We start from the raw sequence: 18,888 nt of genomic DNA, 5'->3' as shown, positions 1-18,888 counted from the left end.
AACTGGAAAAAATAAAAAACTATTTTAAACATCAGGTCTGAACAACCTCTCACTGTTAACTCTGGCATCAAAAATGCTAATTCTAATGGACAGAAAGACAGAAATGAAGGGGAAATTACCTGCTGTTTTTTTTTCTTTTATTTGTATTTTTTCTTGCAAATTAGTTTTGAAGTGTAAAAACAAACCAGTTAGCCTGTTAATCAGTTAACTGACTAATTGGTCGACCTCTTCTGTAGGTGTCAGAGGTGTCACCCACGTGGGTGAGACTGAAAGATAACTAACCTGAGAGAGACTTGTCTGTGGTTCTGCTTTAATGATGATTTCCTGTGTGTGTGTCTGCATGCAGAGGCCTCCACGGGTCCACCAGCAACTGACTGAGGAAGCATGGAGGCTGAGGGACATGCTGAAGTCTCAGATTCCCAGTTTCAATGTGTGTGTGTGTGTGTGTGAATCCTCTCAGGGTGTATCCAATAGACGGTTAAAATTAGGCCAGGCAGGCCTTATATTGCTGACGGAGCTGGGGAGGCCAAAAAAAGCCCCCGGGGTGGAAGCCAACAGTGGAAGCTCAGGGAAGAGAGGGGAGCAAGCAGGACCGCCGCCGAAATGGCCTCCAAACGTAAGGAAATAATTAGCGTCTGCTAGAAGTGCAGAGAATGAGGGGAGGACAGCTGTCAGCCGGAGGGCAGAGAGACAGGTGTGAGACGGGACGGCAGGTCGAAGACAGAGTCCAGCAGAGTGGGACTCGTCTAAATGAGACCCTGCTGTTGATTGAATGTCTGTGTTTGGTTTTTCCTAAAAGATGGAATTGGCTGTTTTGCCCATAAAGGCTTTTCCATGTTGTTTTCATTTTACTGTCCATCTGTCAGAAGGGTTAGAGTTCAGTCAGAGTTTAGTTATAGTAACACCAACGTCTGGGAAAATGGCTTAATTGGTGCCACAGCTCGAGTCTGAGTGTCTGTTTTCACTTCACCAGAATGAAAGAAAGGAAAGCTTTTACTCACACACCTCTCAGGAAACAACGAACAGACAACCAGCTGCTGCTTTAATGGTGTACACACGTGTTATTTCATTTATCCTTCAAGTGCAAACTGACTGCTGCGTTATTTCAAGTTTAGGTGTCAGTAATAGATTGAATTGTTTATTTAATCCAGACAATAATCTCGAGTTTAAACCAGAAGCTCGTCTTGTAGAGGACCTAACAGGCTTAAAGTGAAAGGTATTGTGTTTATTACTCACTGGGGAAAATGCAGCACTGCATATCAATAAAAGCGGATGGTGAGGTATTTATTTTTTTTCATGTTTTTACACAGAGTTACACTCAGAGCATTGTGTTTGAGTTTTATCCCTGTCCCCTCTCAGACTTGTTCAGTTTTCTGTTTATCATAACCAGCAGTGAGTTTTTCCTCTGATAAACTGATGAGTATCTGAAATGATCTGTAACAGATTATTGGGGTTTATTTTGCCTCCTGTGGCATTTTTTAAAATTTCCACTAAAGTCAGGAAACGAGGCGCCTCTCGGTGAGACATGAACTCATCCCATAGTTATTATGCTTTTTCCTTTTGTTTCAATTCTTCATGAAGCATTTGTTCAGTTAATAATGCCAGATTTGGAGGATTTGGAGGACTGCTGATCTTTTGGAGGTGAGGCTCAGTGGGAAGGTTATGAACAGTTAATATCTTACCTGTTGTAGACAGCTCTTTGGATGTCTTCATTTTGGAGAAATAAAAGTTTAATTGGGACCGAATTGAGGCACTAATGGCTAGTCCAAGACCAAAACAGCCTCAAAGTCAAAAACCTCACCTTTTCATAAACCTTTACATGGCTGTATATTTAGCATTAAATAACCATTTTGAAGAACAAATTGCAGCAGCAACTAGCTGTTGCTATTTTTTTTGTTTCAGCCTTGAACACTTTAGGTTGGATTATCGTAATTTTTCTACCAGAATAAACACCTGATGCAAAATTCATATCGACGTAAAGGTTTGTAAAATAGTGTTTGTGTGAATTATTATGAAAACTTTCAGGTTGAAGATTTTTTTTTTTTTAAGACAGCATCAATCCGTTTTGTTCTCTGCCTCACTCCAATTAGCCGTTAGCGGACCAGCTAGTCAAACTGGTCAGAATTAAACTCCGTTTATCCAAACTGGGATCGTTTAAAGAGCCGTCTGCAGCAGGTGAGATATTAATTGTTCACTTTAAGGGATCCGAGCTTCCAATTTAAGGCTTTGTTTTAGTATGTTGTGTTGTTTAATTCAAGACAGGAACTAGCTCCCCCACCGCCCCTCATGAAACAGGAGGTAAAGAAAATGGATGGATGATTGATTCAAAATGGACAAAAAATTTACCTTTTTGGTTCTGAGGACTCTTTAGCGTCACACACCATCAGCTTCATCTGAGCTGCAGCTTTAATGAATCTCCAAGTGATTCATCGTCCTCACCGAGAACCTAAAGTTCCCAGAGAAGGCCGCACAGAGTGAAGAGCACAAACCTCTGTCCCTACGCTCCCCCCTCACTTGTTTGCATCTCGTTCTGCAGTGATGGATCTGGTGTACTGGAGGAGCATGAGCAGGACCGGCGTGGTCTTCACGGGGCTGGTGATCGGCCTGGCCAGCCTCTTCCAGCTGAGCGCCGTCACCGTGCTCTCCCACGTCCTGCTAGGGATCATGAGCATCACCTTCCCCCTCTGTCTGTACTACAAGCTGCTGGAGCTGCTGCACTGGAACCCCGGCCACCACCCCTTTCAGTGAGTTCAAACCGGGTTCGGGTTCCATCACTGGTGGGCTTCCCTGGGTGGGGGGTGGATGTGGCTCGTGGAGCGCCTTCAGGTGTTTGTGACTCCGTCCCCAGGTCGTACCTGGATCATGACAGCTCCCTGACGGATAAGGAGACGGTGATGCTGGTGGAGGAGGTGGTGCTGCTGATTGCGTTCGCGGTCACAGAGGTCAAACGCCTTCTGTTCATCGAAAACATCATCGACTCCATTAAGGTGATTCGTGATGTTGGATTGGATTGTGTTTGGCACCATCTGCTGGTTGAATTAAACAGACTAATCATTGCTTTATGACAGTGGTCTCCAACCCTGGTCCTCGAGGGCCACTATCCTGCATGTTTTCCTTGTTTCCCTGCTCCAACACACCTGATTCAGTGGTTAAATGACCTCTTCATGTTCTGCAGACGCCTGTTAATCACCCATTGATTTTAATCAGGTGTGCTGGAGCAGATAAACAAGTAAAACGTGCAGGATGGTGGCCCTCGAGGACCAGGGTTGGAGATCACTCTGTTCTCATAAATACGTACAAGAGGGCAGCAAGTTTTAGTTCCCTCTTACTGTCTCTTTAAGGCCCATTTCTATTTCTTTTGAGCCACAAAACACACCAGCAGCACATATTTAAATTTGTTTTGTCATTGGACACAAGTTTGCACAAGAACACATTGGTGTCCATTAAAAGACAAAACAATCTTTTAATGGAGAGAAGATAAATAATAATAAAAAATATATAAGTACAGAATCCCTACTCTGTCATTTGAAGGTTCAGTTTGATGAAATTGGCTTCATGTTTATTTCAACATGACAAAAACTCTAACAGCACTTTTTATTTCAGCCTCAACTTTAATGTTGGATCGAGCGCTTCCAGGAGAATCATATAAATGTGCACCATGGTCACAAAAGATTAGTAGTGGAAGAAGATTATTGCACATAAGTGCAAAAAATGGTAAATAATCTGAAGAACGGGCAAACATTTTATGCTCGTGTGGACATGCAGAAGCCAATCCAGTTCAAGATGGCCGCCACGGTTAATAGCAAGCATAAAAATGGCTACAGCTCAGTCTAATAATAAATACTGAGCTAAAATGGTAAATGGTAGTAGCTGAGAGTCATTCCCATCACATATGGTTTCACACGAGATCGGGCAGAACGTTATTTTCCAAGTTGCACCAAAAATGGCTCCAACTTATTTCCCAACATGAAAGGATTTTAATCTGAAAGTCTGGCATGAAAGGCGGCAGGCGATATGCATTCCTTCCTTTAATAAAAAATGAAATATTTATTTGGCTGTAGATCACTACCTGTTAACTCATCCTATCTCAGCCATCATCTGTGCTTCCCCCCCTCAGTTTGTTCTGCTCCTCTACCTGCTGACGTACGTCGGCGTCGAAACCAACGGACTGACTCTGGTGATGGCTGGTGAGTTCACCTCGAACCTTGACAGTTGAAGAAACCGCTGCTTCACACCTTCGACCGTCCACCCAGCAGTGATCCACACAGTCATTTTTACTAAACTAGAAGCACTCAGAGCTCAAACCTCCGCCGAGGCCACAGCATGAAAAAAAGACAACGCTGATCCAGATCATAATCTGGATCAGCGTCAAAATTTAATCCATTACTTTTTCTTTCAACGCCAACATTTCCTGAACATTTCCTCCAAATCTGTTCTTTAGTTTTTATCTGATCTTTGCTGACAGACAAACAAACAAACCAACAGAGACAACCAGAAACAGAACCTCCTTGGTGGAGGAAACAACAGGGTCACATGTAGGAGCAGAGGCAGGTTTTTAACAAAGGGGTTACCTGGGACCTTGACCTTTGACCCCATGAACCTTGAAATCAACAGTGATCACCCCTGACCCATGAGGTGTTCAACTGAAGAGTTTATCGTTCCTGTTATAAAGCTGCAGAGTTAGAGCACCTTTGACCTTTGACCGGATCACCACCAACATTTAATCACTTGTTCCTTGCATGTTTGACGTTTCCTGAAAATGTAATGACGATCCAGTCATAACTGTTTGAGTAATCTTGTCCACAGTCAGTCAGACAGACAGACAAGCAGGCAGACAGAGAGACAGATGCTAAAGAAAACCTAACCTCCTTGGTGGAGGTAACAAAAGAACAACTTGAGCACAGATATAAAGAGTTTCTTCTTGTTCTTGCCTTGCAGCTGTGATAGCTCTTTTCTCTTTTCCTCTGCTATACAAAAAACAGCAGGTCAGTATCTGGGAATTATTATTATTAATAATAATTTTTACAGTTTGTGGAAAACATTTGAGTTCTCGGTGAGATGATGAGAAGACTGATCTGTTCTTTCTGATTTCAGGTGCGGATAAGAAGGGTTGTTAGAGCGGTCAGAGCATTTGTGAAGAAAATCAAAAATCTGTAAGTAACCGGTTGTTTACATGTTTCTTCTTAACTCATAATAATTGATTAATTGATGGTTACACCGTAAAACTGGGTTAGATTGAGTTAAGTAATAAATAAAGCAGCCAGCCTAACGTGGGTCAGTCGTGGCTTCTTGCAGATTCAGCCGAGCGCTTTGTTGACATTGAGCGTATACCCGCATTTCAGATCAAGATATCTAGAAAACTACGGGAGTAAAGTCTTTCAAACTGTAGCGTTTAACTCCGGAGAACCTTTTTTTAGGTTTGTTTTTACAGTTTGGAACGAGGACCTTTAAATTCAGCGCCTCAAAAACCGAGTTACTCGAACTTTACTGGTTCAAACTGACCCATTTGGTCCCCGCTATCGTAACAAATGAACGATTTCTCCTCGTTGTGCAGGTTTGCCGGCCTGTACGAGTCAGTGAGACCCCCTCCTGCCCCTGCACCCACCTCTAAGCCTGCACCACCAGCTGCCATCAAACAGAAGGCCAAGTCAAAGTAACGTGTTGATCGGGCGCCGGAAGGACTCGGGATCTGGAAATACGCTGGAATGTTACATCCTCTGTGGGGGCCGCCGACTGGGCAGCTCTTTTCCATCCCTCCGCCGTGACTGTTTATGGGAGCAAGATTTAATTGATCCTGACAGCGGAAACAAAGCTGCCATTCAGTCAAGGAGAGGAGGGGGCTGAGGACGAGGTGGGAAACTTTATTTACTGAGATACTCTCTGTGGGCAACGTTTACCGTTCACATGTATATCTGAGTGTATATTACTGATCAATGAACACTGGCTTTATGCTGGAATGCAGTTATTCGTGGCAAAGCATTGCCAATTATTGCTGCTTTAATATATAAAAGACACGACGCAAACAGAACGTCCATGAAAAGTTACTTTTTGTTAAAGCAATTCATTTTAAAAAGTCGCTGTAAAACAAGACATTTTATTTGTTCTCTGGAGCCAGAACTGAATTTAGATGAAGTGGTGAATACAAATGCAAAATTTCTTATTTGTCTGTGAGCATAAACTTCATCAGCACCTCCTGTTGGGTTGAGGCTGCAGTGTTTGACCACCAGGGGGCAGCAGAGGGAGATGCTGGAAAAACAACACATGAAATGGTTAGAAACAGCTACCAGCACTCAGCAGAGAGGTGAAAGAAACCCAAACATTTACACTGAGTTGTATTTCAGGACGTGTAAGAATGCCAGTTAATTATTTTTATTTGTTTGTTTATTTTTAGCCCCGTTTAGGTTGTCCTCCAACATGGAGGCATTAGGCTCCATGCTCCTGCTTTGGCCTCCATCTGTTCCCAAACGGTAAACTAAATGAATATTATTAGCCTAACCAACAATAATACCAAGAGCTGAAGCAATCTTTTCATATTTTAGCTTTAAATGTAAAAAAAAAAACTTCAAATCTGTGAAATATGGCGGCATCATAGTTTGGGCCTGTTTAGTTGTCCAAGTAAAATGAATGAAGTTTAAAGAACTAGTTTGAGACATTTTCTTCTCATAACACTGAATGGTTTCATGTAATACCGAAAAAAAAGTTTAAGTAACGTTAAAGAAATATCTTCTTTGAGGAATTCAATAAATTCCTGATTTATTAGAGAATTTAAAGCCTCAAAAGCTGCTCGGTGACCCTGAACACAACAGGACTGAAGCGGTGCTGATATATATGTGTGTGTGTGTGTGTGTGTGTGTGTGTGTGTGTGTGTGTGTGTGAGTGTATTAGGGCAACATAATCTCCAGTCTGCTGGATAAATGTGTGAGCGAGATGTAAACTGCGTTCAGAGGATGTCTCAGTAAATATAGCTTGAATGTGATTTCATGGAAAATAGTTTTGTTTCTTTTTATTTGTTTTTTTTAAACCACAAGATAAAAATTCAGTCTGACTGCAGTTCTTTTGCAAGAACAAACCTCAGTTTCACTAAAAACAAAAGAAAAGAGAAAAGGATTTCGTTACAACAAGCCTGTCTGGTTGCAAAGACAAATTGGCTTTAAGAGAGTTTATCGATGTGGTGGAGGATCCCAAAGAACTCCACCCGTAGCTCAGTTTCAGGGAACGTTCTTGGAAAAATAAACGTTGAAGTTGGAGGAACATCACTTCCCCAGCACCAGGATCGTTTCATTAGCATTTATTTTTGATATTCTCGTTAATAGCAGTACAAAAAAAAACACTTCCAGCTGATTTGCATCATTAGAAAGAACAACCAACACATCGTCATGAAGTTACACACAATACCTCAGAGAACATTGCTCAGTAAAAGGCAGAACTGCTCAAGGTAACGGCTGAGGCCACGTTAACGCCACCATCAGACGTTTTCAAACAGCTGATTGTGTTAAAGCACAGATACAGGAAATAATGTCAAAAATATTCTGTTTTTGTGACGTTAGCTGCCAAACCTGAGCCAACCAGTGCAGCTTCTTTGTTAGCAGATTAGATTAGATTAGATTAGATTAAGGGACATTCTGGTCATTTTTTTTGTTTTAAAGCAGTGTTGTTCTTCATCTCCGAGTGGATTGAGAAGACAACACGGGAGGTGAAAAAACCAAAGTGGACTGCTGCCATCTTAAAGCTGCCTGTGGCGACAATAGAGTGTCTGTTTCTGAGGCCCTGTTCACACCTGGCACTTCATATTGGTTCTAGGCGACTCGACTGCAAGCGTTCACACCTGGCAGTTCAAACGAGTACCACAAAAAATGTTACTGTGTTTGCGAAACATCAGCAGATGTCGACACGTTCAGATATCTGAGCGATATCATTTTGACATCAACACGGTTCAGAGCCATTTGAGTCGAACGTTTGTAAAATTATCTCCTAATAAGCTTAGGATCCTAACAGATGCAATATAAGAGAAATAAAAGTCACGTACGAGGAGTAGGCTGCTCAGGCTGGTTTTTTTTTTTGATTGACACAACACATTACTGTTTACAGTGACCACAGCGGGTCCACTCTGCTCTAAAAACAATCAGAGCAAACGGACTAAAGAGAAAAAAACCACAGAGCCTCCTGCGACAAACTCTGAATAATAATTAAAAAATCAAATATTTTTACCAAGGAGGATTCGGATAAACATTTCACTGAAACTTTTAGCGCAGGAAAACAAAACAAGCGGCCATCTCTTAACCCAGAGATGTCCCGGTATTAACGCTGCTGCGTCTGTGGGGTCACATCAGTTCAGTAGGAGGTCCTGCATCCAGGATCAGGGCGGATTGTGTCCCGGCTGCCTAACCTACGTGGATTAAAAAGGGGTCCAGACCAACTCCAAATGTGGTCCGAGTGGAGGCGTTGAGGCTGTTCAGACCCGTATCAGGATGTGTCCCAAAGCAAGCCAACAGCTCGTGGATTTAGACGGCAGGTCTGAACCGGGCCTCGTTTTAATAACACGTCAGAACGCAGGGTAACAGTGAACATCGACCTATTTTAAGACAACAAATCGTCAAATTAATGCCGTCTTTCAACATGGAAACTAATAAGAAAGGCAACGTTTTCCTTCAAACACAGATTAATGTTGGCAAAAACTCTTGTTTGCTAACTGCTAACAGTCAAAAGGCTACGTGTGTCGTATTGATTACAAGAAAACAGATTATTTTGACGACCCTTTGAGATCTGAGTCGTTTGAAGATGGCAGCAGTTTCCTCCGACAATCCCATCAGAATTTAACTTCATTTCTCCAAACCCAAGGTCTTCAAAGAGTTATCCACACCAGGTAAGATACTGATGTCGAACTTTCACACAGAACCACACTTGAAAATGGCCAGAGTATCCCTTTAAAGGCTGCTGCTCTCTAAAAACAACGCTGTACTCCTACTAACATGTCTTAAAGTGCTTAAACTACAAATATCCTCCTCTTTATTTTCCAGATTATTTTTAAATACAGGTTTTCCTAAGAATTATAGACGAAACGCTTCAAATGTACTTTTTTATTATTATTATTGGTGCTACAAACGAGTGAGTGGGACAGAAGCCTCCCTTTAACTGGAAAAACAATGCAACGAGTGGAAAGAGCCTCGCCGGACGCCATCAGCGAGTCGATGTAAAACCGGCCTTCGCCATCTTTGTTCTCGAAGAGTCCGTCGACTTGGATCTGTCTGTCCTGCCGCCTCTGCAGGGGTCATCACCGCTCTCCCTGTTTACTGTCTTATATTTCTGGAGGTTTTTATTAACTTTATGTTGTTTTTTGTTCCTGTTGCAATGTTGCTCCCCAATAAAAGAGGTATTTGATACAAACTTCTTGTTTTTTTTTACTCTCTTGTTCTCTGCAGTGCCGTCTGTATGTTTCATGTAGGAACAGTTTCGTCTTACCCCACCAGAATACAGCAGCGGTTCTCAAGCTGTGGGGCGCAAACCTTAAGGCGGTCGCACTGTCGCGACACAAGGCACCTGTGACCTCTCCTAGTTATTACCCTAGTTGCAGTTGGAAGTATTGTTTTAATAGGCTGCAGATGAACCGGAGCGGGTCCGCTCCTTTCTGGTTCACCGACGCTTGACCCGGCCAGAAGTGACGACGAGCTGAGGGGGGAAAAAGTTTATTTCTCTTTAACGGCGGGAGGAGGCGCCACCTTGAATCGGGGACATCCAGCGTATGAACCGGACTCCGTCTGCTCGGGTCAGCGTGGACTCATAACGAATTACAACAAAGGCTACGCAGTAGGTTTATATAAAATAAATAACTGTCAGAAAACTGTCAGCTGAAAGGATGAAGCTAAACATTTTAATAACACAAGCTGAACCATTTACACCCTGGCAGAGTTAAGCCACTTGTGTTTTAGAAAATAAAATAAAACTGAATATCCTGAGCAGAAAAATCCCTTTAAATATCAGCATCAGTGCAGATAAAACACTAAGGCCCAAATACTTTCATAAAGTACTTAATACTTCTTTTTTTTTCTTTTAAAGATGAAACAATAAAACAGACTAATTGTGGCCATTAATACTGCGATAAATGTTGAACTCTTAGATACTTAATTTGGTTGGGTTTCTGTGAGCCAGTTGGACTTCATGGATCTAAAAGCGATAAAAGCGGACATTTTGTTTCATTTCTATCTAGTTTCGAACTGAGCAGTGGGTTTTATTGGTCTTTGTTTAAAAATAAAATCAGTCTAAAGGAGCAATCTGGAGATTTAAAGCTGACAATATTTTCCTGAGGGTGGGGGGATGAAAGAGTGCCATAAATCTTGAGTTGTTGTTTTACGTTCTTGGGTTGCAGTCGAATTCGACTTGTTTTGTTTGGACGTTTTTCTCTCAACCAAAGAGGTGCGAAGCAGGAAACGTACGGGAACACGCTTCACCACTAGATGTCGGTCCTGCAGAAAGACGGAGAGACGAAGAGAGAGAGAGAGAGAGAGAGAGAGAGAGAGAGAGAGAGAGAGAGAGAGAGACGGAGAGGCCAATCGAGACGAACGTGATGTCATCTTCAGCTTCATCATCAGCATCGTCGTCGTTTCAAAACGTTCCTGGTGTCAGAGAGAGCTTTTGTCTCTGAGGGGAGGAACAGCAGATGGCCTTCGCTTGACGCTTTGATTTAAAAGAACATAAAATAAAATTTAAAAAAAAACAAAAAACTACCAGCATCAATTGAAAGTCTCTCTGAAATCTTCAAGGCCGGCTCCTCTTTCATTCCGTCGTGACTCAGAGCTCCAATCGTTCAGCGTCGTCTTTAAAAAGCTGGTTGAACACCTTTTTCTGTGGAGCCTTCGCGCAGCAGCTCGGAAAGCTCCCCATTTCACCTTTTCTGTCTTCACTTTTTAACGTCCCAGACTGCCTGACAGCCGTACGCCTCCATGCCCTACATGACATCAGGTCAGGACGAGCGTACCGAGCGCTACGGCGCATTCTGCACGCCGAAGCAGCCAAACACGGCGCCTAAGAAGGGTTAGTTTCCAGGGTGGATGCAGGAGAGGCGGTTCAGATTGAAGCGTTTCGACGAATATAATCTGTTCTCTACAGAGCAGTGATTACACTGCGTCCTAGTTACTAAACAAACCAAGAGGGCTACATCTAAATATTTACAAATCTACACCTTTTGCTGCCATTAAAAACCAGCTTTTATTATCTGTGTTCCAGTTGTGCCTCCATGAAGTTGAGAAGTTTGGTCTGATGGTGGTTTATGCTCTTTAACAAGGCAAAAAAATAAAAAGAAGTAGTTTTGAGGTTGATGGAAAATTAAGACTCCTATATGAAGTTCTGATGCACAAGCTTATTAAAGGGGAAAGTATGGGGAGTTCTGCTTGAAACCGTTTGCTACAAAAGAAGAAGAAACAGTCTCCGGTTGTGTGGGAAGATAACTGCGGCTGGCTACAGCTGCGTGTTTACAACGTTTCCTATTTCGGTGAGTGCCGGGAAGCTCAGCTCGTATCGAGCACAGGCTGTTCCCCCCCAGGATGAGTAACTGTTCTTTTTCTTTTATGAGTTGAGACGTGATGGAAGTGTGCAGAAGTGCCTGCAGCAGAGAGAGAGAGAGATTTTCCTCCTCTGGACGCCGTCCGTCACACGTAGTGCTCGCGGTGGTTGATGTAGACCTGGTCTGAGCCGCTCTGATGGCACACCCACTCCAGGCGGGGGCGCTGCTGCCCGCCGCCCCGGGACGCCGCTCTGGCCGCGGGCGGGGGCCGCTCCAACCCGCGCTCCGCTCGACGAGCCTGCAGGGAGAGGACGGAACAGTAAACTGCTTGAAAAACCAAAGCACAACTTTGTTTTTTTTAATTCTTCTTCTATAAAAGCCTAAAAGTCATTGAGTTTTGTAATTGAAAGGCTCAGCATTCCTTGAAGGACTGCATGTCACCCGCCGCCTCTCATGTCGGAGCTCAGACTAAGACGGTCTTGTGTTTGGAAACGACAGAGCTGTGGCCCCTTTGGTCACGCCTCGTGTTGAGGACGACTCTCAGCTACTACCACACCAGAGTTTAGCTCAGTATCTGTAAAAGCTCACCGAATTGGAGCCAGTTTCGGGATTTTTCAAGCCGTACATTCAATGATCAGCGTCTGAAAGTTTCATTAAAAAACATCCAGTGGGTCATGAGATATTTTGCTAACAGACACATGAACACACACACACAGGGGCATAAAACAAATTATCATCTGTCTTCACCTGTCATTGGTGCGCAACAATAAGCTAAGCTGTTCATGTTCAAGCTGCTGCCGGTGGCCCATTAGGGTCGCCACGGTAACCACACACCTGCATCTGTCGCTCCCTGCTGCCTGTCTCGCAAGCTTAAGCGAGACAGGCAGACAGGCAGGCTGGAAAATAAGCCTCAAACACACAGTCGCTCCGAGGAAACTGCTGAGCTACGAGCGGCAGAAGCGTCCGGTCGTCGTCAAACATTCATGTCTGTGTGTCCGCAGAGAAGAAATATCTGAGCTGAGTTCGAGAGACAAACATCTGTCCTGCTGCAGGGAGAGACACACCGGGGGACCAAAATGTTAATGAAGTGTAGAAAAGCCGTAATGTTTGGGGAACTGAGAAGACGTTTGTTTGAGGCATTTGGACGTTCAGGCAGCTGAAAAGTTAACATCCCACTCTAAGCTGGAAAAATCGTAATAAATCGTAAAACAGACTAATTCCACAAAACCCCCAACTCTCTGAAACCCGTTTACACTTTACAAAGATGCTCCAAATAAGGCTGGCTTTTCTCACTAGTCTAGTCAGATACCCTGCTGTTGTGAAAATCTTTTGCAGATTTATTTTTTTTTTGAACTAAAACCTTTGTTGTGTGAAGTACGACCACCTGATGGAGCTGGACGTTCTGATGTCTTATGTTTTGTTTTGGAAAGCTGTGGGAGGAACAGGAAATCACAAATCAGGACGGATAAGTCAGAATAACTCTGAACCGTAACAGGAGTGGCGTGTTTGCTGATGTTTCGGTACGACTATAACGTTAGTCATCTTTAGGTAGTTTTAATACGTCATTTAAGGACAACTTGTCAGTCTTACGAAAGCTTACGCAAATTATTAAAATTTGAACCCTTCTACGCTCAGCATGTGATCAGATAATCACATTCAGCAGCAGTTTGACCCGGTGTGGTTTTGGCCCTTAGGTGTTGCCGTNAGAACCCTGTTTAAGATACATTTTGGACATTGTCTGGCTAGCTACAGGGAAATAATCATTAACCAAAATAATGCAACAAAACAGCATACAATCTCCATATTTCACTATGTAAAATAATAATAATAAAAAACTTCCAATAAGGTGCAATTTATAATTTTGCAGGCAGTGTACTGAAACTGTTCGTTGGCATACAAATAATAATAAAAAGGTTTTTGATATTTTCATTTATCTAGTGGGAAAGCATGCAACTCTGCATGAACATGAACATTTTTTTCATCTGTTATCTAGGTTAATCTCTGACAGGGGGGGAAAGGAGGAACAACAATTCGAGTGCCTCCTGTTAGACCAGTGGATGACGTGGCCACAAACGCCCCATGACTAAAAACAGGTGCTTTTCTGTTTGGGTGTGTTTCTGAGTGTAGACTTGTGTTCACCTGCTATATATGAGGAACAAAAAAAATAAAAAATACCCACCACCACCACCAACATCAGGATCAGGTTTTATAACCATGTTACTTGGGTTCAGTTCTCATGAGGAAACAAAGTAAAACCAACAGGAAGCGGAAGCCGTGAGAATTCCGCCGGGCAGCTTTGATTGAATCTGGTGAACGGAAAGGAGCCCCCTCCCGTCGGAGGAGGGTGAACCCCGTCAGCAGGACTGCAGATAATAAAAGGTCACGGACTTCTGCTCGTATCAGTAAACGGGAGGCTCTGTCCTGTGAGCCTCTCAGCCGTTTACTGGAAAAACCTACAAACCGACCTTGGGGAAGAAGAAGAGGGAAAAAAAAGAAAAGAAAAGGAAGACGGCGTGAGAAGCATCGATTTTTCCTGCCGCTGCGTGTCGTTTAACGCTCACACACACACACACACACAGAATTACAGCTGGGGCTCTCAGTGACCTGCTGTCCTCCACTCAAGGAGGGGTGAAGCGTGAGTCCAGTCCACCCCCCCTCCCCCTCAAACTCACTCCTCCGGGACTTCCAGCCACGGTCACACTTAAGATGCTAAGTTCGTCGTGGCATTAACCAAAGGCCCCCACCCCCCCTCAGCTGGACAGAGCGTCCCGTAGCGCAATGATGCAGAGCCCACACCCACAGAGGGTGTGTGTGTGTGTGTGTGTGTGTGTGTGTGGGGGGGGTTCCTGTGGAACTAAGACGTGCGCCGTAAACGTCCTTTAAATCTGTCTAAAAATCTGAGCGATCCAGAGATGAGGAGATGAATTAGCTGTGGTGGGAGTCACTGGGTGGTGGGAGGTGTGCGTGTGTGTGTGTGTGGGAGGGGGGTGCTCCAGCCTATATCTGATAATCAATATCAAACTCATTCTCGTGCATCACTGAAATTTCTCCACTTGACATGAAATTACTTTGATTTTTTTTTTTTTTACTTTGGTGAAGATTAATTTATTAGAAAAAAAAAGACTGCAGACAATTTCCTGACGCCTTGTTTCAGAAAGCCTTCGAAGCATCGACATTAAAAGGGCAAAACAGAAAAACAGACAAATTCGTTAGAGTTAGTGAAAACAAAGTCGTTTCACACGGCAGGCTGGTTGTTTTGATTCAGTGCTTTAAGAGAAGACGAGTTGTTTATGATGATTTATTTTGTCCTGTAAAATTTCGTCCATTAAGATTCCATATTTCTGGTGTTACTGTGGCGTTTTGTACGGCCGAGTTCCTGTTTTATAATCCAAGTCATTTCTCGGTTCCATGATGGTCTGTTAGCAAAATATCTCATGCGCCAGTGAACAGATTTTAGTGACCACTGGATGTGCATCTACAACTGATTACCTATTGGAGTCAACCTGATTCAAGATGGCCGCTGCAGCTAATCGACCTTGGCAAACACATAAACATCTGTAACTCTGTCAGTTTTAGAGATATTGAGCTGAGACTTGGTGTGGTTGCAGCTGAGAGTCACCCCCAACACATACTTTAACCGCTAACAAAGTGTGTAAGATCTTTTTTTTTTATTTTCTTCAAACGATGTGCATTCCTTTGAATGCTAGTCTCCTTTTGTTTTGCTTTTGGACCGCTTTGCATTTCAGGGTCACGAGGGGAGTGGACGACGAGCTCGGCGTAGAGCCAGATTTAAAATCATCACCGTCATCTGAGATGACAACGTTCAGTTTTAAAGACGAGATCATCTTAGCGTGGTCAGCAAATGGTGGACGGAACAAAAATATATCAGCGGAGAATCTGCGCTTTCTATCACACGTGGGGGTAATTTCATCTGAATTAGGAAAAAGTTTTATTGAGTGTGGACGTGGTGCCTGCTCTGGTCCCCACGGTGGGGGGCGGTGTGTGTGTGTGTGTGGGGGGGGGTTGCTGTGACTCCCTACGACACAAAGGACCCACTTCAGGCCCGTAGTTTTGTAACCCGTCAGTTATTCTGAGGAATCTGACAGAGCGCCTAAATTATTTAACCTCAACGCTCGAACATTAATGTGACTGCTTCTCTGCTGCGGAGACACACAGGAAAGAAGAAGAAGAAGGAGGAAAAAAAAAGTAGGGCAAAGGCTTGCTGCCAGGAGAGGCGCGCCCCCGCTCCAGGGGCGTGGCCCCCTGTGACGGCACGCCCCCCTAAACCCACCCCTGAAGGCGTCAGGCTCATTATCCGCCCGGCCAGGCGTGCTCTCCAAGCATGAATTATTCGGTGGACTTACACTTTGTCGGTGCAGGCTGCCGGAGGGGCTCTGCGAGCGGTGAAGACCACGGTGATGAAGACGGCGAGGAGGAGAAGGGCGAGGACCGCGCCCATCACGGCGCCGGCCACAGTGACGGAGTTCGCCCTCTCCGCCTGAGACTGATCTGGGACGGAAACAGAAAGCTCCTGGTTTATTAGGAGGTCGGAAACACATGAAACTCGGCGTTTGCTGCCCTGCGAGACGCAATCATTAGGTTGAAGGACGCCATCTCCGAAGCATCTTTTAGTTTTTATGTAATCTGGCTAACCTGTGAGTCTGACTTTGAAATCAATAGGGATCAGCCTTGACCAATGAAGTGTCCAGGTGTGCAGTTTGACCTTCCTGCATTAAACTGCTGCAGAGTTAGAGCACAGGATCACCTGTGACCTTTGACCGGATCACCACCAACATTTAAACACTTGTTCCTGGTACCGTCTTCCCGTTCACAACTTTTTGAGCAATCTCGTGTGCAGAAAACCCGACCTCCTTGACGGACACTGATCCAACTCTGCCTTCACTGATTTCATACAAGTACTAAAATAAAATCCCCAAACGTGGGGGCGTCTGTGGGCCGTGAAAATAACGTGCACGGGGCCTCTAATACAGTGTTGCGAGCCGTGCACACGAAAACTTGCTTGTTGCAAACACTCCAAAATCAGTGCCTGCAACTGAAATGTCGCCACCTAGTGGCAGCGCAGAGAGAAACGACCCTGACAGTCAGTCCTGACGAGCCGAGACCAGAGAGGCTTAATGTTGTCCTGAAACAGCTCCAGTCTCAAACATTTCATAGCAGCTTTTTTATAACAAGATTTACAATGCTACAGGTGATATCCCTGTAGGAAGTGCTACAGCTAGCTGCCGTTTTTTGCTATTCTAAATGACTTCATAAGCCAATGTGAATAATCATCGAATGTGAAATTAACTGTAGCTTGAACTGCTATGAAATCGTTAAGATTAAAAGCTGTTTTAAGATATTAGCCAGCCAATTCGGTTTTGGCTCCGGTTGAACGAAGCCGTTAGTTCCACTGATCCGGTTGGAATTAAACGCCATTTCCCCCCAATTAAGGTCACTCAAAAGCACCGTCTACAACAAGTAGGTCTGCTGACGACTCAGATATGAGCTGCCAGTTTCAGAAGAGAAACTAAAATGTGCCGACATGCTGGCCCGGCTGGACCAGCACCCTAAGCGTCAGAGCGTGGACTTTATTCCCAGCCGAGGACGGAACAATGGCAGGTTTTACTTTAGGGTGAATTTCATTTAGTGATTGGAAGACAAAACCTCAGAATTTCTAGTCAGACAAGTCAGCCGAAGGAATCCTGAAGCTGGAAGTCCAACTTACTGACTAACATTAAAATCCAACATGGCTGCCTTGAAGAATAAAAGTGCTGATCGTGTTTTACTACCTCCAACATGATTTGCAGACAGAATACCGTCGACTTCTAAAAGCCTAAAATCATAGTCTAATAATAAAGCCTGGCTCAATTGCTGCGGCTGAATAAAACCAAACGTGACCCGTTTCCCATCAGCATTAGAGACGTTCCAACAATAAACTTACCGTCAGCTTGTGTCTTATTCAAAAAAGAGACAAACTGGAGACAAACAGGATTTTCAAATCCAATTTGAGGCAGAAAAATAAAAAAACAAAAACTACATTTAAGAGGTGGACGCTTGTAAAAACCTCAGAGTGCCCATGACTCACTGCTCCTGTCGGCCCTGTTGGTGGCGCTGTAACCAAGTCCCTGTTGGGCACAAGATGTCACCAAAAAGCTGCGATAGAGAGAACTGGACTGAGTCTTTTACAGCGTTGTGGAAGAAGTTTTGACCCATTCATCTTTGCAGAGTTGTTGGAATTCAGCCACACTGGAGGGTTTCCGAGCACGGGCCGCTATTTTAAAGGTCACGCCACAGCATCTCAGCCGGATCCGGGTCAGGACTTTGACTAGGCCTCTCTAAAGTCTTTGGTTTTGTCCTTCAAACGTGGACCTGCTGGTGTCTTCTGGATCATTGCCCAGACGTATGGGACACACACCTCATCAGTCCCTAGAGCGTTTCCGTTTTTCTACACAGGCCCATGTAGGTTTGGCCTTTTTTCCTCCTTATTAATAAAAAAACCCCCATCATTTAAAAAGTGCATTTTGTGTTTACTTGTGTCATCTTTGTCCAATAGTTCAAGTAGTTGGACATTTAAGTGCGACAAACATGCAAAAGGACAAGAAACCGGAGAGGAGGTGAAGATTTTTTCACACCACTGTACATTTGGGGTCTTTTGGCCCCGTCTTCATCTACCCACGTCTCTGTTGTCATCGTGTTAGTGTCACGTGTGTGTGTGTGTGTGTGTGTCTTGAATTAGCTGTTAGACCATATGTCTGCCTATGCTGCATCTCGTCCACTAAGGGGGGGATTAGGATTAACTGTGATTAAACTGTATTAAAAACAGGAGCAGAACAGCCAGCTTCAGCCAATCAGCAGTGATTGGTCAAAGCTGGTGGATGCAGGATGGAGTTTCTCCTGTGATCCGTCTGATCTGTCATCTCTGCTGTCCTGAAACATTTAATGACCTTTTGATTTGCTCTGATGACCTCTGAGCCTCCCCCAGGAAGGGCCTTGAGTCTTTAAAAGCTAGTCTCATCAACATTCACAGAGTCCTCCGCGGAGGGGACAGAGGACAAGTCCAGCTGCACCGAGACTCCGCTCTGTTTGGACGTTTTTGTGTCCATCTGAGCCCCTGATTAGCGGCCCTGGCTCAGCCGAGCCCCAGCACGGGGGGGAAAGCACCTTTCCCAGGCCAGCCGCGTGGACTCACGACACCTCGAAGACCACCTCGAGGGCCGTGCACGAGGTGGCTGGCGCTGGTCTCGAGATCCCCCCCCCCGCCTCCTCTCCTCTGGAGGCGATATCAGTCTCTCCCCTCACGCGCGCTCGTCAGCGCCGGCTGAGGCGTTCGCTTTCCTCCTTTTTTGGTGTGTGGTGAAAAGTATCCTTGGAAACTGTTGTGTCGCAGGCGA

The 18,888-nt window shown here is 44.4% G+C and overlaps 1 protein-coding gene across 1 annotated transcript; it reads left to right on the top strand.

Moving 5' to 3' along the window:
- The first annotated feature begins 483 nt into the window (after positions 1-483).
- On the top strand, positions 484-9,384 carry rtn2b (reticulon 2b). The gene is made up of 7 exons (XM_017435568.3): positions 484-616; positions 2,537-2,744; positions 2,849-2,987; positions 4,118-4,187; positions 4,939-4,985; positions 5,095-5,153; positions 5,555-9,384. Exons 1-7 carry the CDS (start codon positions 604-606, stop codon positions 5,655-5,657), a joined length of 639 nt encoding a protein of 212 aa, XP_017291057.1. The 5' UTR covers positions 484-603; the 3' UTR covers positions 5,658-9,384.
- Positions 9,385-18,888: the final 9,504 nt, after the last annotated feature.

Source organism: Kryptolebias marmoratus, linkage group LG13, assembly GCF_001649575.2.
Source record: "Kryptolebias marmoratus isolate JLee-2015 linkage group LG13, ASM164957v2, whole genome shotgun sequence".
Classification (NCBI taxonomy): domain Eukaryota; kingdom Metazoa; phylum Chordata; class Actinopteri; order Cyprinodontiformes; family Rivulidae; genus Kryptolebias; species Kryptolebias marmoratus.
The sequence above is the reverse complement of the archived record's forward strand: the minus strand, read 5'-3'. Positions and strand labels throughout refer to the sequence as shown.